Source organism: Pavona decussata, unplaced genomic scaffold, assembly GCF_977016875.1.
Source record: "Pavona decussata unplaced genomic scaffold, jaPavDecu1.1 SCAFFOLD_228, whole genome shotgun sequence".
NCBI lineage: Eukaryota > Metazoa > Cnidaria > Anthozoa > Scleractinia > Agariciidae > Pavona > Pavona decussata.
The window spans coordinates 741,753-768,250 of NW_028145633.1; the positions used below are offsets into that span (position 1 = coordinate 741,753).

Genomic DNA, 26,498 nt, shown 5'->3' on the forward strand with positions numbered 1-26,498 from the left:
TTTAAAAAAATTATTATCATTATTATTATTATTAATTTTTTTGGAGTAAGTTGCGTTTTCTTGCCTCCTTGGGTATTCTTCATAATGCATCGATTGTATGCTTTTTAGGTGAAAAGTGAAATTCACCACCCAGAATTTGAAGGGTGATAACTCACCGACCAAAATTAGCTCGTATGCGCAAGCGCTGTAACTCTATGGATTCGTCAATTACCCGCTACAATGAATCTGTCTCGAAAAAGTCTTCAATCCAGAACGTTCACTCTTCAAATTTACGGTTTCAAAATTTTTTTTCTGAGTAAAACTTACCGTTCATTCGTGATCTCCTATCTCGGCCACGTGGTGGTCCACTAAGAGAAAATCGAGAAAATGTTGTAAGTGTTAAGTACACAAATGAAATGAGAACCTTATACCTAACCTTATGACTCACCTCCCGTTCTCAAACACATGAGTTCCTTATTGGGAGTCACTGTTCGAGCTATCTGTAATGATGGTACGTTAGGGTCTGGCTGCGACAATTCGTCAAACAAACCTTCCTCCACAATCTTGCTCATGACACAACATTTTGTGTAGGGTTTGATGCTTTGATTGACAGTTGCCAATGACGCCGATTTCAATCTAGTCGATGCTCGAAACAATCTTCTCGTAATAGAAAAGTAGACTCCCATGACCTTTTTCTCTTAAAAACTGACCGCATTTATTGGAAACTGCATATTTAAACTCGACTAATTTTGTTCCCTGCGAGAGTGCTTGCAAACGAAAAGAAAGGTTTCCTGATGGCTCATTATAGCTGTGAAGCAAAACAAACCCTACTTGATTTCCGGCGCCTTTCTTTGTTAACTGGTGGTTTTTTTCGGGTAACGTTAGTCCTTTGTTAATTGTTGTTGTCATTTTCCATTCATTTTTTTTCTTCTTGTTAATCTGTATATTTATATATTAATACTTCTTATTTTATTTAGTTTTTTATTTATTTTGTCATCTGCATTTTTCTACCCGCATTTTCGCATCCGCCATCCGCAGTAATCCGGTCCTCGTTTTACAGATACCCCGTACAGTTTATTGATTGAGCATCTATTCGGCAGACTGCGCGTCTCTGTTCATTGACTCGTGACGAACAAACCTTATTGGCACTCCCTAAAAAGGGCTTTTCAGTGACAATGATAATTAATTTACAAGATCATACGTCAAAACGATAGTAAATCTAAAAGTTATAATGATGCAATGTAAAGGTTTATACAAGAAGAAGTGAAGAAGTGACAATTTGAAACAAACAAACAAACAAACAAACAAACAAACAAAATGGACAATTTTCTGACGATTGTTGTTTTTCTCTTATAATCACCTGAGTAATTATACTAAAACAATTATTCGCCTCATGCTCAGTAAATATTGGTAAATATTTACCTATATTTACTTCGCCTTCGGCGAGTAATTGTTTGATTATCCTGAAAATTTGCATGTTATAATGACGGCATGGAATCGTAGAAACGTCATATAATAAAATTCCGATAGTAACAACCCCCCCCCCCCCCCCGAAAGTAACGACTCATCGAAGGAAACGTCAAAACTTTGTGGCTTCTTGGATATCCCGAAAATAGTGAACCCCCGAAAGTAGGGAAGTTCCCCAAAAGGTATCGAGACCAAGTCTTTTTAATTGCGTTATTCACATACTGAATGCCTTTATTGTTTTCCAATCCATAGTTAAATTTTATAATGTACAATACTAATATCTTCGTGCATCGACAAATTGATCACGATGAGGCACTTTACAACAAGTGAAAGCCTTAAACGACCATTCGTCTTTGGTGGCGCAATGTAAAAACTAAACTGGTATAATTACGAATTAACAACAGGGACGTTTCCTCAAATTAAAATTGAAAACTCTGTATACCGCAGTATGAAACGCATTGGTGTGTCATGGAAAAAGAGCACTTAGTTTAGCTTTCCTTTCCTGAGTCAGAGAAGAATTCGATTTCCTTTGCATCAGCTGATTCACGCACCGATGTTTATTTCACTGTCCCTGCTACCAAAAATGGGTAGTGCAATACCATATTTCACAAATGAACGTATAACTGTGTCTTTATTACTTAGGCATCACTGTTACATACCTTCTGTTTATTAAATTAACCTCCATCTTCATACCATGGAATCCAAATATATTTTTAAATATAATGCTATTTATTTTTCATTGCTTTGTTCCATGTTTTTGTTCCCCGAAACAAAACGCCCCCCCCCTCCAAACAGTAACGATACCCCTCCCCCCTCCCCCCTCAAAAAAAGAGAAAGAACGAGTCGCAAAGGTTGCTAATTCCGAAAGTAACAAAGCTCGCTACTATCGGATTTTTTCGGTATTCTTTTATGATCTTTGCCTCTTTCTTTTTTTTTTAGATAAACCAAAGATAACGATTCCAGTGGTGCGAACAGTCCCAGGTCACATGGTAAAGTGTTCGGCTGAAGGAACTCCTCCCATGAATATATCGCTAATTCAGAATTTTATAATTTTGGATCAGGGAAGACATAATTTTGTTGCCAAAGTTACGCAGGAGGGAAACGCCACGTGTGTGGCTAAAAACAAAGCTGGAACAGATTCAATGACGTTTTCTGTTACAGGTCTGCATTTTCTTTTGTTTTCCTTTGTGCTTGTTTTTTCCTTTGGTAACTAACTTTTACATTTTTTTTTGACTAATACATATTTAATTCACATTACATTTTCCCCTCCATTCTTTAAACAGTAATATCCTTATGAAGATTCCTAGTTTCCTTAGCCAGGCAACTCTTGAAACTCATTTAAATTTCTGTTTCCTGACCATTTTCAGTAAAATTGCTTGGACTTTGAACAATTAAACGAACATTGAGTCAAGTAAACATTCGCGTACCTCACCTACTGATGCTAACTTCTTTCTTTTAGAGAAAGATTTTTTTGCTCTTTCATGACATAAAGGGGGTGGGTTGGTAGCTAACTCGCGGGAAAGCACTCAACTGAAGGTGTTTTTCTAATCGAGAAAATCCTTATTTTGGGAAATTCTAACAATCGTTAAAATCGCATTGCAACAGTAAAGCATTTTCCTTAGAAAGACACCTTAGCAGTGATCAGTTTAATCAGCCACCAAGCCTTGAAGGTAGGGTTGCAAAAAACCGTGTGCCTGCCTTGAGAGCATCGGTTTCGCTCACTGATGAAAGGGACACGCTGTTAACCGCGGAGGAAACATTTAAAATACTACACAAATGCAAAACCGTCATTAGCTCTTCAAAGTGAAATAATAATGTCACCTGAAATCTGGAATTACGTCATGTTTTCCAAACGGCAACCGACTTGAATAAGATAGCTATCATTTGTCCACCTTAGAAGACCTTACAAGAGCATGTACAGTGATTTGAACTAATCAAATGAAACTAATTCAAGTTCAGTGAACTTTTCTAGTAAGTCAAACCAAATTGTTGCCACATGACGTTTTAGAAGAAGATTTGATTAAAGTTGGTGGTTTTCCTTTCGATATTGGCAATATTAGTTAAGTTTGAACCAGAGGACGTCCTCCCATCCCGGCTAAATAGAAGAAATTTTGTCATCGACAATCTTGGATAAGAGCATCTGATCCAATTCTACATCAGGTCGATTCCAATACAGACGTTAACGTAAAGTTTACTTTTAATTTTTCAGATTGCGGAAATCAGTGCTCTGCCCGTGGAAATATAAGATACCACCAAGTCGAGAATGAGTATACATGCATAAATACACCATTGACGGCTGACTTCCTGCAATGCCTTCCAACAACTGCCACAAAGCTGTACGATTTTCCTTTTCTTGTCGAATGAGTATCTCCTTACAGGCTTTTAACAATTAAATTCTATTTAACGACGGTGCCTACTTTTGCTACTGCGCATACGTTCTGCGCATCTCGAGATACTCGGGTTTCCTATGGGTGATAATACAAATACAGGGATATTTTTGCGCGGTTTAAAACTATGCGGAGAAAGCAGAGATAAAAAAGCTTCAATTTTGAACAACAAAACGCCATGCATTTTTTTGTATTTCACTGTTTTTTTTAGAATGATTGATGCTTAATTATCCTTAAAGAATGCCTAGTTAACACAAATTTCCTTTTTGGACTTCAATAGCTAGCCCTTGCTAAGATCCGCTTTTCCCGCATAGTCATAAACCGCGTAAAAATACTTCTTTCTTAAGGCTGGTCTCCATATGATCGCATACTATCGCAGACGATCGCAGATCGCAGATCGCAAACAATCGCAGAAGATCGTAAAAAAGGCTGTTTCCATATAATCGTAACGATCGCAGAGCCGACCGTAACCATACATTTTAGTCAGCGGAATGTCAAATATACACGCGCGTGGAGGCTAAAAAGCAAACAACATCGCGAACGTGGAAGAGCGGAAATTTTGCAGCAAGCAAATTTACTTCTTCTGTTTGTCATGAAGCGACTCGTCGTTAGCTCCCGGACCGTCGAAAACATCAGTTTTGGATAACAACCTTATGCAGATTTCTATGTTGCGAAATTTGGCCTCCGCCTTCCCGACCGATAAATTAAACTTCTATCAATTTTGTCCCAACAGTTGGCCTTTTTGTTCTTAACTTTAAAATGTTTGCTGCTGCGATGGTAAACACATTCATAACGTGCAACTTCCTCCAAAAATTCCTCGAAATGACAACGGAATGAGTGTTGCTACGTAGACCGTTCCTACAATCGAACACACGAGCGTTGAATTTTAGGAGAGAACCAGAAATATTATGGGATGCGTTTCGATTGCGGATCGCAAAACTTTGGTTTCCATACGATCGCACAATCGCAATTGATCGCAGATGATCGCAGACGATCGCGATTGCACGATCGGAGACGATCGCAGAAGTATGTTTCCATATGATCGCCGACGATCGCAGACCTTTTTGCGATCTGCGATCTGCGTTATGAGATCATATGAAAACTAGTCTCTAGTAGGCACCCTTCTTAAAATGAATCTATCTTCAATTCCCCTGAGAGAATTTTATCAGCTTATCAATAAAGTTTAGGGCGGAAAGTATTTTTTTTTCTAGCCTGGAGTACCAAATTGCCTTTTAAGAGGTAATGTCTACTAACCCCGAGTGAGAGGTGACACATGATAAAAAATTAAATTGTTCCATAAATTGAGTAAAGATACCTTATGGTAGTCGTAGCATCGCTGTGGGTTTGATTTTTTGAAATGCCTTTTTTTTTAAACCATAGAAAAAAAAATCTATTCTGACCCAACGTGTCTAAAAAAACGCCCTAATCAAACGTTTCTCGTACTGCCTTTCAACTTTGCTCTGTTTACTTCGCATCGTCGTAAAACCTCATTTTAAGTTTTGAAATGTGCAGTTGAAGTGTTTACAAATTACTTGATACCGATTGTAGACCTGTGCCATAATTTTAAAAGTCATGGGGACTAAAATTCGCTCGCTCAAAATTGTCAAATTGGGGCACCTTTTCAGGAGAAAGTTTCCGTGTCCGGTAAAATACCCAATCATTTGAAATCTAGAATTCGTGATTGAAAAAACGTCGCTCTAAAACTAGGTGTAAAAACCAGTTTCGGGCCGTCTGTCAGCGCCGAGAACTAATTCCTGATAATCAGAAACCTGTCAACAACAAACATAGGCGTACGGGCAATTTTTTGCCCGCGGGGGGGGGGGGGGGGGTGGGGAAAACAGCGCGGTGTGAATCATTCCCCCCCCCCCCCCCCCAACAAAAAAAAATTTGCAAGTTGCCCAAATGTTTTATAAAACAGTCGAAAAGAAGCGAGGGTCATAAGATGCACTAACATAGGCTTCATATGAAGTAAAAATATTCTTACATATGAATCGATCATATGAGCTCATAAAACACGTTAAAAGAAATAGCTGTCTTCAGTTTGCCATTTCGACGGCCGAAGATATACGATCCATGTCATTGTTGACTACAAAGTTGGCATATGCCCTTTCAATGTTAATAAGTGCGATGTTACTGACACGTGGTTACCCAATGGTGCTGTGGATGTAAGATTTCAATCTGCGCAACGCACTGAATGATCGTTCTGCAGAACACGATGTAGTAGGTATCACTGCAGGGATATGTACCACATTAGAGAACCCTGGAAACATACCAAATAGATCATTCTCGTGCATTGTCTCCAGCATTTCTGAAACATCATGTAGCCTAATCCGAGCGCACGATGAAAACTCGCGTACATTTTTTGCTCCGCTTTATGAATCTCGCTGTCGATTCTGTAAAATTTAGCAACGCGGGAGAAGCGTTCTTTATCAAGTGTTTCACTGTTACAGCCGGTTATTTCCCAAAGTATAAAGTATTTCCTGGTCATTTCCTGTGCTCAAGCTTGGACAGCACCTTGTCGGTGCGATTCCGTTGTCAGCTGCGTTTGTCTTTGCGCGTGTTCACCTAAGAGGGCTTGAAGGCGGCGCGGTGGCGTTTGTCTAAGTGCCCTGGCGGATGGAAGATCAAAAAGAAGATCGCAGCTTCTTCGCGACTGCTTAAGCTGCGTAATATCTGCGAGGATCTTTCTTCTATTTGATCTTTCATCCGCAGTTCAAAATATATGTTTCATATATTTACATTCATTTATTCATCCTTCACGAGTATATTACGAACTCACAATATGACCAGCTGTTAGCTGGCTTGATAGCTCAGTTGGTAGAGCACTGCACCGGCATCGCAGAGGTCATGGGTTCGATTCCCGTTCAAGTCAGGATTTCTTTTCGCAACTGCTAAACGTTCGTACTAACTTTGAGGAAAAAAATTGCGCGCTGCAACAACCATGAACTATATATCAGTACAAAGCTAATGAAATGTACTATCCGGAAACCGTAAGGAGAGTGCGTGCAAAAAGCCAAAAACGACTGACGTCTCTTTAAGCGAATTTCTCGGGTATGGAATTCGACCGCAGAATCAAAACTACTGCGTCATATTAATCACAAGGTATTAATCTTCAAAACCATGTGAGGCTTTTTCGATATTCCTATTGGTTGTTTCGCAATTTTTCTGTCAATTTTGATAATCAAAAACTTATCGATGCGTTTTACGATAAAGGACATTTTGAGAGATCAATTTTAAAAAAAACGAAAGTCCTTCGCACGGCTTTTTTGCTCGATGTATTGGGAATCTTCTGGCCAAATTTTAATGCAATATCCGTCAAATCCTCGTCCCGCGTAAAAACAAAGTAGGTTTTTTTTTCGCTTCTAAAGGTTTACAAACATTTCACGCCCTTAATTTGTTGCGCCATAATACGTCACTGTGGATGCCGCCGATACCGACAGCCAATAGAATGTCAGGAGACCTACTGCTGAGTCCCCTGAGATTACTTGCGTGGGTAAGCATCTCGCCAGAAAAAAGTTGAGTGCGTGACCGCAGTTCTATTAACAGTCAGAATTTCTCGGAATTTGCGAAATACCGGGCAGAAAAATTATTCGAAAAAAAGGAAAACTGCAGTGGCCTGGACGGTGAGCTCTTTCGATCCGAAAGAACAGCTGCAGGAAGAAATGCGATCACTGGGGTACGTTGAAGTACTATTTATTGCCAACGAGTCACCCTCGCGAGGACGCGAGGGTGACGAGGCGGCAGCATTATAAAGCCGACGCGCGAGTTAGTTTTGTTACAGGCAGAAAAAATCTCGAATGAAAATGTAAGCATAAGGTTATGTAAGAGTGACATCATCGGTGATTGTTTTCGAGCTAGCCAATGGCATCGCGGTATTTTTTATCTAAACCAATCACATCAGGAGTATCATGATCGGTGAGCACTAGTACCCAGATTTTTCTTACACACGCGCGAACTGAAATTTTATAAACAATATGGCGGCCGAAGTGGCGAATTTAGTTGTCTTCGCTCTGTGCAAGAGTGTAGCAGTGTTTATCCGTCTTACTTTATCAGGATGGTGTATAAAAATAACAAAGATCTTTTTAAGCGCTACGAAACTTTGCAGAAGTTTTTACGTTTAGGAGCAATCGAATTTTTCCTACGCGCCATCTTATTTTGCGATCCTGCGCGACTGTGTGGAAACGTTCCGCTCTAATTAGCAGATTTGTTGCTCCGTTGAGGGACGGCGAAAGTTCCGACGGCTCTGTCAATCGAGGAGGTAAGAGAATTCAAATCTTAACTGTTTGTAGTGTGTTTTGTTTTCTGGGGAGGGAGCAATTAATCATGATAATATTCAAATTGCAAGCTTATACGGACAATAGTAGGCCAGTATCGTTATGTGAATTCATGTGGTCGGTAACATAACATGCACAATAAAGATATCATTCCAAACTGATACACTGCGGACCAAAACGGATCCTTAATTATAGAGATTTACAAAACATTTTAGATTTCATTGTTTCCTAGTCAAATTGAGTGTTTAGGTTCTGTTTGAGGGAGATGCACATTGGAGATGTTTGAATACAGGAGAATTATTTCAAGTCAATTGCAACTTAGCTTTGTGCCATTCTTCTATTTTCTTTTAAATACCGTACTTGTGGCTCATTAATTCAATAAATTGGATTGAAAAGCTCATTTTTATCGTAAAATTCTGTTATTCCCAGGTTGATAGCTTTTCTTGTACACATTAAAGTTGTTTATTTTTGGTTTTGTATAAACTCAAACAGGTAATGCAAGGGCGGCAGATATTTCACCTCTAATCTACCTCACAAGTTTAGTTCTTGTAGACATTCCAAACAACAAAGAATTGCATGAGAGTTTTGCAATGCTCTATCAACCTCGTTCCCAGGGCCTATTCCCTAGCTTGGGGGTGGGGAAAAGGCCCTAGGAACGAGGTTGATGCTCTATTAAACAATGATTCAGTTTGAAAAATGTTTTGTAGTCTGCTTACTTCTTAATTTTCACTCGGCACGCAACTGTGACAGTTTTTACTCGTTGGCACTCTACCGGCAGGTATTACTAGTATGTACCATTATCCGTGCGAATAAATTGCCGTTGCAAGCTTGCAGTTCAATATCCGAGTTTTCTGCCTTGTAGGTATGATGAAGATTTTTATACTCGCAACCTGGAGGCCAGCGTTGAGCGTAATAGACGGCGAGGGAAAGGGCCTCGAAGATCTCGAGACGTCCATTATTGTACCTGGGCTTATGCGCTACTTATGCGGTTTCGGCGAGAGTTTTTCGCCATCCTTCATCGCAAACTTTCTTCTTCTTTTTCTTTGGACCAGTTTTCTTCTTAGTCAATCACGGACTCTTTTCTTTCTTATTTTCTTCCATACACGATACGCAAAACAAACACAAGCGAAAACTTGGTGTGAATAAATCACAAGTTACAAACGTAAAAAAAAAGTAAGAGAAGCGACATGAAATGAACGACCCCGGATGTTTTAACGCGAAAAACGTCACGGGAAGCCCTGGCGGCTGACACATTTTAATTGGCTTATAGCACTCAGGCGGGTGATAGAAATTCATTTGAAAAAACGTTCTTGTTGATAACTCACGCGCGTCTCAAGATTTAAAATAAAGATATTAGCGAGACTAGTAATGTTTAATTTGGCCTTAATTTTTTTTCGGCAAAAAATCGACTCTGGAAGGTATACGGAAACTTTAATAACCAGGAACTTATCAAGTGCTAGGAAACAACTGTCTCGTGTGAATTTAACTGGCTTTACCATGCTGACTTCAGGCCCCAGTTGTTCAAAGGCCGGATAACTTTATCCGCTGGATAAGGCACTATTCAGGGTCTAAAATATACTTCACGTTCAACGTTGTCCAAGGTTTTTGTACACTTCCAAAGTTAACTGTGGGTAGAGTGTGCATATTCGCTTGTACAAGAGGAAATACTGAAGTCTTTTCCCAGATTGAAACTGTCGGATAGTGACTTATCCACAGGATAAAGTTATCCGGCCTTTGAACAACCGGAGCCAGGTTAAAATAGAAAATATCTATCTTTTCTAAAAAAAAAAAACAATAAAACAAAAAAAACCACACACAAACAAACAAAAACATGGAAATTCTTTAAAAACTGGCTTTCCCCAAATTTCTCCTCCTGCCCAAACAATCTGAGTGGCTCAAATTTTTTTTTTTTGGGGGGGGGGGGGGGGGGGGTTGCAGTCCTCCCTTGTTCTCCCGGCCCGTACGCCTATGACTACAAACAATACGCATATCAGTATCTGAACAAGCAATTGGCCGAGGACTTGTAATATCGTGTGTACCATTATTAGCCATCTTGACGTGCGAGGTTGATATCATCTTCAATATCTCCTTAAATAGTCTAAAATTGCTTAATTGACTAATGACTGTTGTAACATTCACACCATCTTTTTTATGATAGTTGAAGGATTAAAATCCTTTGACGATAAATAATTCAATTCCCTGATAAAACGAAATACTAAAAGAACTAAATGCCTCCGCAGCGTTAATCTCAGAAAACGCCGAACTGCTTCAGTTGTCAGCTAATTTTTTTACCCAACTGCTTTTCTGTCACGCAACGGCTTCCTTTATTCGAAAACTTTTTCTCATGCAATGGCCGAAACAGAAAAAATAAAGCCAAAGATTAGGACGTTTGAAACCAGTGTGGTTAAAACTATTTCAACATGCATAGACGACTCGACGCTGATAAGGGGGCTTATGAATTTCCCCGTGACCGGTTAAGTTTTTTAAGCTCGGTTGTTTATTTCAGTTTATTCACGAAAGATAGTTTCAGGTAATTGATACAAGTTACAATTTGCATGATTTTTAAGGGTACGAAACTGAGCAGCAAATAAGGTGATATAAACAAAGTATTTACGACTTATGGAAACCTATTACACCTATTACGAATTTCGGTCAACATATTAACAACAACCAGTAAAGCCGGCAACAACCCGCACTTTTCCCCTTGATCATGAAGATAAAAAAAAAAAAAAACATGTCTATTCCCCGTTGGCAAGAGCCTTGAAAAAGTTCAGTTTCCTGTTTAATCGCGAGTTTCATCGATCTGCAGCAAATTTTGTGATTGTTTTTTTCAGTTTTTTTCCCACAATCATCTATATTGGGGTCTTATAAGCACCGTCACTCCGTAAAAACTAAAATCTTAAACTAAGATTTTACCTTACTTTTTCCGTCTTATGCAACACCATCACCACATTAAATTAAGACGGAAATCATCTTATATTAACACAGGAGATCTTAAATGAAGACTATTAGAGTCTAAGTTATATAAGATAAAAAGTTGTCTGAAATATTGTCTTTAAATCTTCTTCATTTCAGATGCGCTTATCTTAATCAACATTAAGGCATCTTATGTTAAGACTGAGCAATTTTAATCACATTAATCTGAGTCGATGGGGTCATTATTTTAAGACGTTTTTTGGTCTTGTGGAAATTTTAAGACGCCTAAGCAGGCTATAAGATACTGCCATTCCTACATAAGATGCAATACGCCTTAAGCTTAAATTAGGTATGCTTAACAATTTTGTAGCTCACAACAAATGCCATTACAACAACCTGAAATAGAGAAAATTGCTGGCTCAATGCATTCCTTTGGTAAAACCAAATGATCCTAAAACGAAAACTGAGTTCCCTCAAAACTTCTCTACTCTCACCAGCCCGGGATCCAATTCTTGACAATTCTGATCTGTAAAAGCATTTTAGTTCTCGGTAAAAAAAGCTTATCTTCTAGATGAATTGCCTTAAGAGAAATCGAAAATTCAAACACCAAAGGGATCCAAATTTATTTCAGGAGGCCTTTCCAGATCTTTCCTGATTGGTTCATTTAAAAAAATGCAGACCCCTGACCTCATAGGAAACTGTCAATTACGGGAGGTCTTTTCTGATTGGTCGATTTCGATCCAAACTCTGCAGACACGGAGAATCTGGAGCTTTGATCCATCGCAAACTCTCCCCTTATTCAGACTTAAAACAAGCGGGTTATATTCTTCAAGCAGCAGAGAGTGGAGAATTTACAAGAATTTCGAGACAACTTCAATATTCAAAGGAGAAGACATCTGGACACCAAATACAGTCTATAAACCTCCGCTAAACGTTGTAACTATACACAAACTTAACAGCATGCACTAAACACTCAGAGGAATGAAATTACTGTCCCTTTCTAAACCGCCCGTTTTTGAAAACCAAGATGAGTCCTGCAATTCTGCCACGTCACCGAACAAAGGAATGAGTGTAGTGACAATTCAGACAATCTGCAATGCAAAGTTTATAATTTACGGGACTTTTAAGACCAGCAAAACAGTATTTAAAATTCTGCGGCCCGACCTCTGTCTTCCCGTGAATTTACGGTAAGCTGATTTGTATAAGTCGTGTCATTTCAGATTTCGTGTAATAAAGTACTATGATTGAAATTTGTTGTGTTCAGTCTCATTGCTCCTTATATCATGTTCAAGCTCCCTGTTTTTGAATGGAGGCTTAATAGTGACCGTTGCAGTTAGATTGAAGATTTCTACCTTGCTTCGAAACTTAAATTGAGACTGTAAAACATCGACAATAAGATTGTTCAAGTCTTGAGTTAAGATGAAAATATAACTTACCACAGCACTTTGGATCCAAGAAAAAAAATCATCTTTATCTAAGATGACATCGTCGTATAAATAAGATGAAAGTTATCTTATCATAAGATAAAGCGTCTTCAAATGAGATTTTCGCGCTGTCTTACCACAGCACCAGAATTAAGTTGAAAAAACGACTTAAAATAAGATTTTAGTTTTTACGGAGCATAGTTTGAAATAGTCTTGACGCCGACCCGGATAGAACTTGAATGAAGATTACAGAACTATTCCCCAGCTATATATTTCTCTGTTGAAACAATATTTTAGTCTTGGGCTTTAATTCCGGCAAGTACGATCTGAACGCTGTGAAAGAATTTCTTTTCCCGTACCTCATTGAGACACAGCCAGTCAAGTTTACCGTAAAAAGAAACAGCAACCACATGTGCCTCAAGACAGAATTATTAAAATTGCTAGACATCACGAACTATCTCGCTCCCGGTTTCAGCTACGACCAGTTCCTAAAAGCCTACGAGTGTGAGCAGACCAAAGGCTTCTTCCCGTATGAATGGATCGACAGCCTGGACAAGCTGGATAACACATCGCTACCCTCTCACGATGCCCTCTATTCATCCCTGAAGAACGCTAACATCACTGAAGACGAATATAAGTACTGTCAGCAAGCTAAAGTGTGGGGAGAAAATCGGATGTCAACCTTTAGAGATTTTCTAGTTTGGTACAATAATCTGGATGTCGTTCCATTCCTCGAGGCGGAGGAAAAAATAAGTCAATTCTGGCGAGAAAGAAAGATCGACATGTTCAAAGATGGAATTTCTGTTCCTGGTCTCACCTTAAAGTACTTTTTCTCGTTTCTTGATGAGCAAACCTACTGTAGTCTGTTCGACCAAGCCAACAGTGACCTGTATCACTTGATCAAAGACAACAACACCGGAGGCCCTTCAATCATCTTCCATTAATATTGCTTCCACGAAGCCGGTAAAACGAAAATCAGGGAGGCTGAAGACGGTCAGGATGCTAAGCTGTGCCAGAAGATCGTGGGTTACGATGCGAATGCTTTGTACCTCTGGGCCATAATGCAGAACACGTCAACCGGACGTTACACACGACACCTGGCGGAAAACGACTTCAAACCGAAAGGTTCTATAAAGATGGCGATCGAGTGTTTCCAATGGGTGGCTTACGAGAAACGCATCCACATCCGCCACCAGTTGAACAACAAAGAGAAACGTATCGGCGATCGTAAACTGCCAGTGAACGGTTTTCACGTGAAGACACAAACCGTGTATCAGTTTCACGGCTGCTATTGGCATAATTAAGTCACGTATATATTTTGGGGCGGTGCCATGGAGAGCTTTATATGTGATTAAAATTATTTTGAAATAAATTCTATGTTTAATATTTAGCCAACGAAGTTCAGTTAGTAATGGGGTGATGTGACAGTATCTATAGGGCTCTAAAAATTAGTCTTGCAGCTGAATTCTGTAGGCGTTGTAGTTTATAAACAAGGTTGTTTGATAGCCCATACAACAGAGAATTGCAATAATCCAAGCGACTAGTGACGAATGCGTGTATTAAGGTCTCCGTAGTTTCTCGGCTCAAAAACGTCCTAATGCGGCTAATAATGTGGAGGTAGTAGAAACCAGCTTTGCAGGTATCCAATATGTGGGTATTCATGGTAAAATGGCTGTCAAACCATGCACCAAGATTCTTTATCGCTTCACAGCTAGAAGGAACCACAGATTCTCCGACAACTAGACTGTCAATCGTCACTTTCTGTAGCTGCGCTCTGGTGCCAATAAGAATAAATTGAGTCTTGCCATCATTGATCTTGAGCTTGTCTTTGATCATCCATTTCCGAATATCCCGCATGCAGGCTTCCATTGCGGTAACAATTCCACTGTTTATAAAACATTGTATAAGCCTATAGGTCTTGCCATTGGGATTTTGCAGTGTTCATCAATTTTGGTAAACAAAAACACCTCGGCTAGATAACCAAGAGGTGTGCAAAACTTTCTTCTTATTGGTATATGTGTTGACAGTTAATCGACCATCAATGTAATTAGACCACAAAAAATTTGTTGGCCGACAATGCCGTTCTTGTACGAGGTGTGCATCCCCCCACCCTGCCATGCTCTCCCCTTTTTGTGCCTGCCAGGCTTTACAATTCAAACACAACATATTCAAAAACTATAAAAACTCAACATCTTTTGATAGTGCCATTGATAGGTGTTCCACTGTAACAATTATTCCTTTTTCTTATTCTCCATTAAAGCTATCAAGATTTTGTTCTGCTGCTGCTGCCGCTGCTGTGTAATAAGCATTTCTTGCAAGCTTTGTTGTTGCTCCTGCATTTGACTCATGAAAGCACGTATCATACTGTCTTGTTGCTGGGCAGCTTGAGTTTGTTTATCCGCAGCAAGTTGCAATTCCCTTTTCCTCAGTTCAAGTTCTTTTTCTTTCAAATCATGATTGTTTGCTGATTTTTCCTTTAGATGATCAATTGTGTCACTTGAGCTTCTTCTTACCTTCTTCTTTCCATTGCTACTATCCGATTCATCATTCTCCCTTTTTTTAGTATCAGTCGTTCTTTCCATAGCTTGTTTCCTCACTTCTTCTGCTGTTGCCTTTTCTTTTTCTGCCTTTTTATTTTTGTCAAGATCCTGCGACTCAATTTTAGCTCTACCATCTTTTTCTCACTAAAATTTCTTCCAGCAAACTATCCAGCTCTGATAATTTCCACATGAATTCCTGACGCTTTCTCCTCGTCCCGTAATTTTTGGTCTTGTTTTGCAGTCAAGAGAGAGTACCTGTTACGGACAGCTCTGGCAGAGACTCTGAACTTTGGCTGGTCAATGGCATCCAGCCGCTGGGCTCTTTCTGGGCTCCTCGGCTTAAAATAAAACGGTTCCGAGACAATAACTTCACAACACATGATGACATCGTGCTCCGTTGACCACTGAAAATATTTGTTCCTGTTCGATAATAGAAAAATAGAACTTTAAGGCCAAATTTTTAGCAACCTTGAGCAACAATTTACTTCACTAAAAGCTGATGTAAGCTATTGGCGGCAAACTACCGAAGAATGACATCTGCAAATCCCTGATACTTACCCTTTCTTCGAAGTGTCTTGCGAAGAAGCCATGTTGGATTTCCTGGAAAAATACACTCGTAAGTGGCGCGTTCACAGAATAAGTTATAAATAACAAAATCCGATAAAAACAGGCTTTATCAACCAGTAACGAATCAAATAATCCATACATGCGCCCTCCAAAAGCCCATACATATGCGTGCTTGCTCAAGTGCGTGTATACGTGCGGTTAATTTACGTCGTTGTGTAAGGGGCATTGAACAATATCGTGAGCCTCAACTTACCTCATGTACGACAACTGAAAAGCAACTTTGAAAGATAACAAGGTTGGCGCTTCTCAGGAAAGAATCGTGCTTTCTCATGGTTCTCATGCAGACCGAAACATGGCAGAAAACATCACCGTACATTTGGACGTTGCAATCGATTCAATTGTTGCTTTACGTGATTCGTTGGATGCAGGTCAGGAGAAAAATTCTGAAAGAATTCCATTACTTGAAACTCCTGGTGATACAGCTTCGGATTTTCTTAAGCATATGGGAGTTTCTGGCAATTGTAGCGGCATCGTGCGCGTCCATTGTCCCTATAAGAGGACTACCGACATCTACTCCTAGAATTCAAGGAGTAGGTCGGCCTAGATATGACATATCATTACCTCAACTGGAGTTTCTCTGGAACACAATGCGAAGTTGGGTGTTGTTACAGAAGTAGTTGTGCTCTACAGTGGCATTTCATTTTTTGCTCCTTTATTGACACCAACTGGTCATTGTCTCAGCCTACCTTGCAAATATGTATGATCTGAGATGCCGGAATGTCAAAGACAAAAAGTAGATGGCTGTGTACATACAAATGCATTTGTCACACTTCATAGAGATGACTGGGTCTAGCTAGCCGAATTGTTAATTTCTTTTCTTATTTGAAAGTTTTCACATTTTGCAGTATGCTACTATATCTGCTGTGTAGTGGCAGCTAAACTAATTATGGTCATGATTGGGACCAATTAGGTGGTAAACACATTCCCTCACAATTGTTTGATAGACATGCTTTAAAATCTGATACGAATATGCAAGCATCCTTTAATAGTTTTCAGAATGTTTGTAAATTTATGTTCATGTTTCGCGTTAGATCTTAAAACTCCTATACAGCAAACATTTTCTTTTTACTGGAAGTACGAAAGCAGTTTCCTTGAGATTTTTGTCCTACATGTTTATAGAGTTAGGACTTTGGAAGATGAATTAAAGTACTACATGGTTGCAATGCTTTTCGTGTGTTTTGTTTTGGTTTGACAATATCTGAATGTATTTATTTTGCAAGTTTTAACTCTGTTGATTCAGTGAAACCTCTTTCAAGCAACCACTCAAAATATCAAGTCCAGGCCCCCATTATTCAAAGAGCGGATAATTTTATCCACTGGATGAAATAAAATATGTGCAAAATTTTCTCGATAGTCTTATAATTTGTGAATAGAGTAAGAGCATATGTCTGAAAATTTAAGCATGGGATTGTGTGGAAAACTTGCCAAAAGCGTTGGTTGCATTACATTTGCTCCAAAGGATAGCAACTTATCCAGTGGATAAAGTGGTCACTTACCAGAGGTCAGGAGACAGGGGATATAGAAAAAAAAAATATTTAAACCATTTCAAAAATAGTCCAGCCAACAAGTCGCAGGCTCTAGGGCGATGGTCAAACCGATAATGGTTTGTCTCTCATAAATTATGGTGGTTTGAAGAAGTCTCATGGGTGATGATAAAAGAATTTATATGAGTTTTTTTTCCTGGACTCTAAGAGTGAATTTTAATTAATACATTGAGATTAGGCTGTAGGTGTTGTAGGAGCACCCAGGGAACAGAGGTGATCAAGTAATGATAAGACTGCTGGCTTTCAAATTGACAACTCTTATGTAACTGGTGCTTTGCATGGTTAAGAGGGGTTAAAGGCACTATAGCTATGTGGCAAAGCATTTCCTTTAACAATCCCATACTTGTGCAATCGCAAGGCCCATGATCAGGTGTACAGTGCATATGAACAAGCTTATGAGAAGTGGTTGTCAGGTTCAACTGAAGTACAGGTATTCCATTCCTTGTATCACTAGGTTTATTCAACAAGTAGGATAATGAGCAACAAAATCAGATGCCTCAGAGTGCCACGCCCACGGCTTAACGCAACTTACGTATTGCCCCTTGAATGAGACACTGATCCATACGAGGGAGCATGTATACACTTAGATAATAATATTATGAGTTAACAAAGGAAATGAATTTCAAACCAAACATCTGAGAAACATTTGAACTAAGGGATGGTCAGTATATTATCATCACAAATTATGCCCTGATAATCTGATATTGATAGATGCAACAGGACAGGCGACATGATATCTTGTGACCTTGAGTATCCTTGTCATGAGTATAGTATAATCTAAAGGTGCAGCCTTTGTCAATTTCACAACTTAACTCCTGTGAAAAAACAAACAAACAAACAATATTATTGGTCAGCATCCCTCTTTCCTGACATTGTGTTGTTTACAGGCTTCAACAGACCCTCCTATCAAGTCAATAATGAATGGGGGATTTTTTCTGAAGCAGAGGGGTGATGATAAGTTATTGGAGTACTGCAAACAGCATACGGAAAAAAAATGTGCTTAAGCAAGGTGTCGCAACCAATTTTGACAAGGATTGAAAATGCTATCAAAGGACCTATTTTTAAAAATTAACTGTGCAATGCCCATTTTCAGTCTACATAATTATTATCCTTTCATGCCAAAGGCAACAGAAGCTGTATCACCAGAGTTTCAAGTAGTGGAATTCTTTCAGTATTTTTCACCTCACCTGCAGCCAATGAATTACGTAAAACAACCGTTGAATCGATTACAACGTCCAGGCGTACGATGTTTCCTACCATGTTTCGATCAGCATTATGAATACAACGGTCGCAGTCTCTTAAGGGGCAATAGATTGATTCTATACTAGCAAATCAGTTGTTGGCGAACCTCCAGTGGTTATCAGCGTACGAACCATGAGTAAGGACGATTCTTTCCTGAGAAGCGCCATCCCTGTTTTCTTTCAAAGTTGCTTTTCAGTTGTCGTACATGAGGTAAGTTGAAGCTCACGATATAATTCAATGCCCCTTACACAACGACGTAAATTAACCGCACGTATACACGCACTTGAGCAAGCACGCATATATATGGGCTTTTGGAAGGCGCATATATACGGTAAAACGCGTTTTCGTTTCTGGTACGTATGCGTTGAACGGACGCATGAGGAGAAAATTGTCATATACATGGGATAAAAAGCCATACAATTGGAAAAATTGCAATTATACGTGGGCAAAAAACGCACATACACCGTGTCATAATTTTGAAACAAATGGCCGATCATAAACGCCAACTCACTCAAAATTCAGTAGTCGAAGTACGCACGACTACGGCTTGACTGAGACTGACATGCGCAGTTCATTCAAAGCATCACGAATTTACTTTTGGCCGTCGTCGTCCTGTCATTCGTCGTCGATGCTTAAGCTCCTATTGTGATTTTGAGAGCGGTTATACTCGGCGCTACTAAAGAGCCCGAACCTTTTTTTAAATACTGGTCTTAAAGCAGCATTTCTTCAATCAATGATTCTAAATATGAAATGATTTGGAGTGATTTGGGGAAACTGACTTTAAAAAAATTGCGTCGAATTTAAAATTTGGAGGGAGCCAATTTTGGCGATTTTCAGCGGCAGGTCAAGAGCCTGAATATCCATCTACAAAAGTATCATGGGACTGAAATAGTTTGTAAACGCTTCAAAAGCAAATGTCCAAGCTAAAAACCAGGTTTCCTTTGATGAGAATTAAACAGAGCGAGGTTTACGAGAAGGTGTGAATCATGCTTATGTCGGGTGTTTTAGAAACCACAAAGGGCCGTTACTTTTTCATTTTTTTTAATTCCGTTTCTCCCAAAACATCTTAAGAAAAACATCCCATGACGTTTTCAGAACTACCATGGACTATCTCTGGACGAAATATGAATAATTTGATTTTTTTATCATGTGCCACATATTTATGATTTCGCTCGGTCTTAATAGACATTCCTTCTTAAATATCTAACTTTAATCTTCCATGGAGACTCCATTGACGTAAAATGACTTCTCATAATTTTAGGAACGCCGTTTTATACGTACAATTTTGGCTTAATTTTGAACAGAACTTTACGCGGGACTGGGATCAAGAATCTAACTATGGGAACCTTCCGTCATATGACAGCCCTTAATCGTCTGTAAGTAGATGGGAGAGTGGGATCACATGAAATATATTGTAGCTGAGTTTAATCTATTAGTCCATGAGCCAAGTGGTTAAAAATGGCGGATCGGTACCACCTGAGGTGGCAAAATCTGTACTGGTATATATGATAGCAAGTCTGTACTGGTATCTTAAGGCTGTCTTGTGACCTTGACTGTAACGCACGTAATGAGAATCGAGGGCCTATTTTTTGCTCACTGAGAAATCTCATTTTTTTTTTTACCAACGCAGACTTGTTTGTTCTTAATGAAAGTCAAATAAAAGTGAGAATTAAGGTAAACAGCAAGTTTATTTACCGTCAGAGTTTTTCCTTTGCAAAAACAATGTGAGGTTTTTGCAGGTACGAAGCGTGACAGGTTTCACGCTACCGTGGTAAAACTCTTCCATTACATATAAAAGATCTAGTTTATGTAGAGATATGAAAATTAAATGACAATATGTACTAAGTAGCTTCTTACATTCATTAGTTGAATTTTAAGCCTAGAATAATTTCTGGACGAGATTGGTTCAATTTGAGTATCCTGTGGGAAATTGCTCCGTAGCGTTTGCACTTTTTATACTTACCCTATTTTTTTTCGGTTAAAGTCTGGAAAGGTATGTAAGTTGGTGTCTGTATGTTTTAAAACCTTGAGGAACAGTGGTCTATTACAGAGGAACTGTGCGTCCAGCTTGAGTCGTTTGTGTGTGCTACGTACGGGATGAAGAAAAGCAATCAGGATGTCAGTCGGTGCCAGTACGCGGTGTTTTGCTCAAAAAAAGGTGAGGCCGAATCACATCAACTACCACCTTGACGCGACTGTCTAAACCATCACTGCAAGAGAGCCAATTACCAGACCGCAGTCTGAGAGAACGCACTCACCAACAACCAAGTTCCAGGTCTGGCTGGCAAGGGATGGGCTCTAGGAAGTTTCGAGAGCGGTCAACGGCTGGATATAGTATGGATGAGTAGGTCGCTTACTCCTAAAGCCGCGAGCGCTAGCGAGCTCCTGGCGTGCACATACAAGAGGGTTTGCAGGAGCAACACGTGCGAGTGTATCCTGAATGGATTGAAGTACAGTGATCTATGTCGTCTAGCGGACTGTTCAAACCAGCCCTATGAAATGTCATTTCAATCAAAGGAAATTGATGATGATATTAACTTATTACCGGATATAGATTAGAACGTCGTGCTCTTATTACCTTTAGATAGGATGTCGTCCCCTACTTATGAGATCTCAAGTAAGCCTTGAGGAGGCTTAATTGTGAAGTCAATATCAAACTGGCATCGCTCGTAGAAACAACTTAAATTTAATTTTACAGTTATGTTTTTTTGATGATCTCCCAAGCAAAACCAGGAGCACGGCGAAACTGAGTGTTCTGTCACGGGTTTGCCAATTGGTATGCAGCTTAGGGAAAGAAAAAAAAAGTAAGAACAAGACGAAAACTGAATTGGGACAAAAACGGCCCAGTTTATTATACACTTTGGTTCATTTACGTTGTCGCATGATTGCCTTTAAAAAATTTTCTTGATACAGAGTGGCAGTCATATCATCACAGCGAGTTTGGACCTAAAATGCTTTGAAAGTTCCAAGCTTAATTCATTGCCACAGAGAATCCCACGGCCTAAAAATCAGAGAGACAGCACAAATTGTTTAGATTAGTATCTACAAAACATTTTTCCTCTATCGTTTTTTTTTTCGGAAAGATCCACATTCGTTACGAAATCAAAAAAATTGGTCGTAGAAATTAATTTTCAAATATTTCGTATAATTTACCGGAAGTGACGTCATAAAATCATACCGTTTGTTAATTCTTTACATTAACACACAATCATTCTTTCTTAAATGACAACATCAACCTTAAAGTGCCCCTAACCCTTCAATTTGTTTCCTTTTGGTAGATTTCCATATCTTTCAAGAATTCATTTTCGAAAATTTTTTTGAGAAATATTGAATCCTTTTTCTTTCGAGCGCTAGAAGTGAAGGCAGTCTTTTCGATATTTTTACCTATCGTTCGCATTATTCCCTCACTCGGCCAAATGTGTCAAATGTGTATATGGAGCGTGACGTAAGAAAAGGACATCGTGCAAAAATATCCGAAGACTGGCGGTAATGCTGCAATTGTAAACAGAGAAAATGGTTGAAAAATGTGTGGTTTTTGGATGCAGCAACTCTCGAAATGTAGAGAAAGGAATCAGTATGCATAAGATTCCTTCTGAATCTTTCTGGTGTCCTTTTCTTACGTCACAGCTAAGAAAGTGTCCAATATCGGACGCTTCTCATTGGCTCGTTCCTAATGAGCCCGCGAGACAAAAATTTGTCCAGCGGGGCTTAAAGTGCGCAAAAATTTAAAAATTTCAGTAACTATTAGCGCTCGTAAAAAGACAAGGATTCAATGTTTCTAAAAAAAAATTTAGAAAATGAGTTCTTCACAGATATGGAAATCTACCAAAAGAAAACAAATTGAAGGGTTAGGGGCACTTTAACTTGGCACCCTAGATCGACTTCCTGTGACTGCAATGAGACTTCAATGCATTCTCCGGGCTATTTCAGATGGGGTGCCTATTGCCCAATTCAAGGTCACGTGACAGCCTGAAGCTACGTGTAAAGACCTACTATCATTTTTTTTAAAATTCTACTTATGATAAGCTTTAATTTGATATATGATAGAATTTGCCACCGCAGGTGGTACCGAATTTCGTCTCGGCCTATGGACCATATACCGCTGGTCTTCACCAGGCGATGGTGTTGACTGATGGCGTTATAGTATAAGTATCTATTATATGGCTGGCTCTGCGAGCGGGCAAGATGAGTCAAATCCTGAGCTGTGATTGGCAACCCGAGCGGGCAAGATGGAGCTATCTTGCCCGCTCGGGATTACCCGTTGCCCGTCCGCTTGGCATCGAAAGTTTAATCCGAACAACAATACAATCTTTTCTTCGATTTTCTCGTTGTTTGGGGGAAAACGCTCACTTAAAAGTTTGGTAAATTCTCAACATTTACCTAAAGGAAAGGAAAGAGAATGGAATCGTCCTGGTGTAGTGAAAACTTTGTTTCAGCTACAATGAATGAGAGTTGAATCGGTGAGTTATCTGCGTATAGTATTTTAGATAGAATTGATCTTGAAAAACTTATTGTCACAAGTCGAGTGCCAAATTGATAAGTTCTCTAGGTTTGCAATGACTGTATTTAAATCATAGCGTAGTGGAAGTTGCGGCTAGTGTTTAGAGCAGTTCAGAAAAGTATTTTTTTTAAGTTTGCCGAAGAAGCTCACGCTTTTAATTTACCCACGTCTTGCTTGTTGTAAACAACAAAACTTTGTCAAAGTTTCGCCCAGTTTTCTGATTTACCCGCTCTTTTTCTCGGCTTATGTTTGCATATAATCTCAAAATCTTTTGTTTTATTCAAGAATTAATGAATGGAAGCCGAAAAATGTGTAAAAAAATTTTATTATTCACGCCACCGCGCGATCGGCTGAAAATGGCGAATTTGCCGGATTCTATTCAAATCGTCCCGCTCTTGCGAAAATCTTAATTTTTCGTTCTCAATAATTGTATACTCCCTTTAAGTCATTATAAAGTTTGAGCCCTAAGATAATTTAGGATTCCTTGTTTTCCACGATTACATGCTAATCCAAAAATGCACTGAAAATAGATCTTGCACCGGTGGGCCATGAAGAATTTTTTTCCAAGTAGAGCAGTTTTGTGTCCTGTTTTGTTTTGTTGCTGTAGTTTTAACTTGATGGCAAAGCCATATAATAAATCCTTTATTGACCAAGCTTGTTCGGTCAAGACGGCTGGATATTGGCCTCGTTTTTTTTTGCGTTTTTATGGACCTCGACTTCGTCTCCGTCCATAAAAACGCCAAAAAAGAACTTGGCCAATATCCAGCCATCTTGACCTCACGCTTGGTCAATAACGCATACATACTGGTTTGCAATCGGTCGACACCATTGAAAAGTTGATTGGCGGAAAAGTACAAGCGTCATTTCGCAAATTAAACGCTCATGAAGGATCGAACCTAAAATAGTAAATAGTAGTATCAAGGTTGTAAATACAAAAATCAAAATGTTTTTTTTTTTATTTTCGTATTTATGAAAAGGAACAATAATATCGGCGTTGGAATCAAAATTAAAGGGAGCATAAAGCCGGAAGTGGTACGACGTTGCTTGGCAAGAACTAAGATGGCTTTTACCCTCCTTTCAGCCTGAAGATGAAAGCGTGCAAACCTTTTGAAACTCAGTGATGCTTGCCACAAAGCGTACCTGTTTTCTTGGGTATCCATTTATTTAGGAATGGACTTTAAGGGAATCTGCTGAATCTGCTAAAGTTGCATTGACCAATTCGGCCTTGCTGTAACCACATCAAGTCAATCTGATCTGTTTGAGATTGCACGATATCACGCTACGCTATCGATCTCATCACTTTGCAACGGCCGCCTATATCCATTTGATTTAAGCAATAGTACATAACACTATACGATTCAAAATTTTGCTCCTTTCGATCCAAACTTGTGCTAAACTGAGCCACACAAATCAACTTCACTTACATTGTGAGGTGTTTCATTCGATAGTATTTAACGTTTGGAGTCGGTGCCGCTGATGCACCAAACAAAAAAAGAGTGGAAAAGTAGGCGAGTTTAAGAAAACATGGGCGCTATCCCATGGGCTACCTTGGTGTTTCCTATCAGTACAACATGTATACATGAAGTATATGATGACAAAAAATACATGCAGTCAATAGGTGTATATACGGGTACTTATCCGTGGAAAAGTGTTTCTTTATTTGAATCAACTAGTGTCCTGGCACAGTTTTACTATTGCCTAGCCTTATCATATTATGCTACGATGTTTCAAACGATAGAGTAGCAACACTGCAGGGCCCGCGGGGCAGTTCTTTAAGTGGGGGGCCGCTCCACCTCTACAATTATAGCGGGAGGGGGGGGGGGGGGAGGGAGTGGACCCTAAAAATGGCTAAATGGCTAAATGCATCCAACTTTACTTCAAAATCTTAACATATTGTATTAATTCAGAGATAAACCAGATATAATTTAGCCCGTAATTTGCAATTAACCTGGTGCCGACTGAATATTATTTAATACAGTTCAAACTCATCAAGCATTTAGTTTAACAAACGAAGAAGGAGATGGTGACAGGAGAAACTACACTTTACAGACTCTGTGAGAAAAGGCAGCATCATAATCTTGGCGTGATTTATTTCCTTTCTGTCATGAAATCGGAATCTTTGTGTGTGCCGAAATTTTTTATTTCCTATTATCGTTGCGATCAGCAAATTCATTTTCCACTTCAGCATAGCAAAGCTTGTCTGTTCTGTCTTTGTGGGTGTTTAGTAATATCAGATTACTGAACCTTTCTTGAGACATTGTTTTGCGGAGCCATGTTTTAACCTCCGAGCCGCTAAAAAGGATCTTCCCCTGCTGCGCTGGTTGAAGCAGCCTGCGAACGCAACCGTATTTCCGGCAAACGACAGCCGAAAATACGGCTGCGTTCGCAGGCTGTGGTTGCGGGAATACAAGCAGAAGCTTGAAGATCGTGACAACTTCAGTTTTTATGCTTTTCTTAGGTTCCTGAAACTCCTTCATTTTGAGTAGAATGTCATCGAAACATATAATATCACAACCATTCATCAAAACTTTAAAAATTTCCAGCCATGGGCTTTCAACGCGTCAGCAACTACATCATCAGCATAATTGGTTTCAAGAATTGTAGCTCCGTGGAGTAGTCTTCAGATTTAAGAACTTTGACAAAAAAAGACTACATTGTTGCACATGTTACATACATGACATAGCCTGGCTGGTTAAAAAGCAGGTCAATGGCATTCACTATCAAGTCAGTAGCTTCGAAGTATATCCGCCTGTAACAGCTCGTTCCAGGGATATTGAAGGATATTATGTTGTTCCAGTCCTGATGTCTATTACTTAATTATTATTATTATTATTATTATTATTACAGTTTATTCATACACATTTACGTTTTTTGTGTACAAGTAAATGTGACAAAATGCGCTCAATTAGCATCACTGGGTTCCACGAGCCTCCCTGCTTTTCTGCTTCAGGCTAAAAAAAGAAAGAAAAGAAAAGAAAAAAAAAAAATAACAAGAAAACAATAAGACACTCCCAGGCCGCCATCTCAACATTTTATCCTCCCTTCTCACACTTATATTTTTGTCCTGTTCACACTTATATTTTTGTCCTGTGCCTTTTCAATTTCTATCATTTCCATAAATACAACAATAAAAATACGATGTTAATTTTTGATATTGCTTCTTATAAATTCGACCATTTATAAATGTTAAGTAGCTCTTTCCAATTATCAATGTGACTTTCATCAAGTTCTAGACAACTAAAGTCAGAATAAACATAATCATAATCGCAGGTCAGAAAAAAAAGTGAAACTTGAAATTTGACTTTAAAAATTATTTTTCTAAAAATTGAAAATTAAAAATCACGATTTGTATTTTGAAAGGGCAACTTTTGATTTTAATCAAAATTGAATGGACGGAAGGTTTACGGTCCGGACAGTGTACTTTAGGTAGCAATAAACGTCATCACCATAAAGCACGTCAAGGCCTACTGTGGAAATTTAAATCGCCTTTAATCCCTGGGGAAGGGGGGGGGGGGGGGGGCTCTACGATAAAATTCAAGGGGGTGATCGCCGTATCTTTTAGGGGTTAATATTTGTGGTTTGGTACCCCTTAGGGTG

General features: G+C 39.1%; 1 protein-coding gene and 1 pseudogene across 1 annotated transcript in view; one reads left to right on the plus strand and one right to left on the minus strand.

The window, feature by feature from the left end:
- LOC146458807 (cubilin-like) overlaps positions 1-26,498 on the plus strand; it is a 127,263-nt gene that overhangs the window by 98,033 nt on the left and 2,732 nt on the right. Inside the window, exons 12-14 of the mRNA XM_085090299.1 lie at positions 2,386-2,607; positions 3,656-3,782; positions 19,705-19,776. Coding sequence (XP_084946425.1) covers positions 2,386-2,607; positions 3,656-3,782; positions 19,705-19,776 — 421 coding nt within the window. The remainder of the gene's footprint in view (positions 1-2,385; positions 2,608-3,655; positions 3,783-19,704; positions 19,777-26,498) is intronic.
- Positions 14,679-15,577, minus strand: LOC146458811 (uncharacterized; annotated as a pseudogene).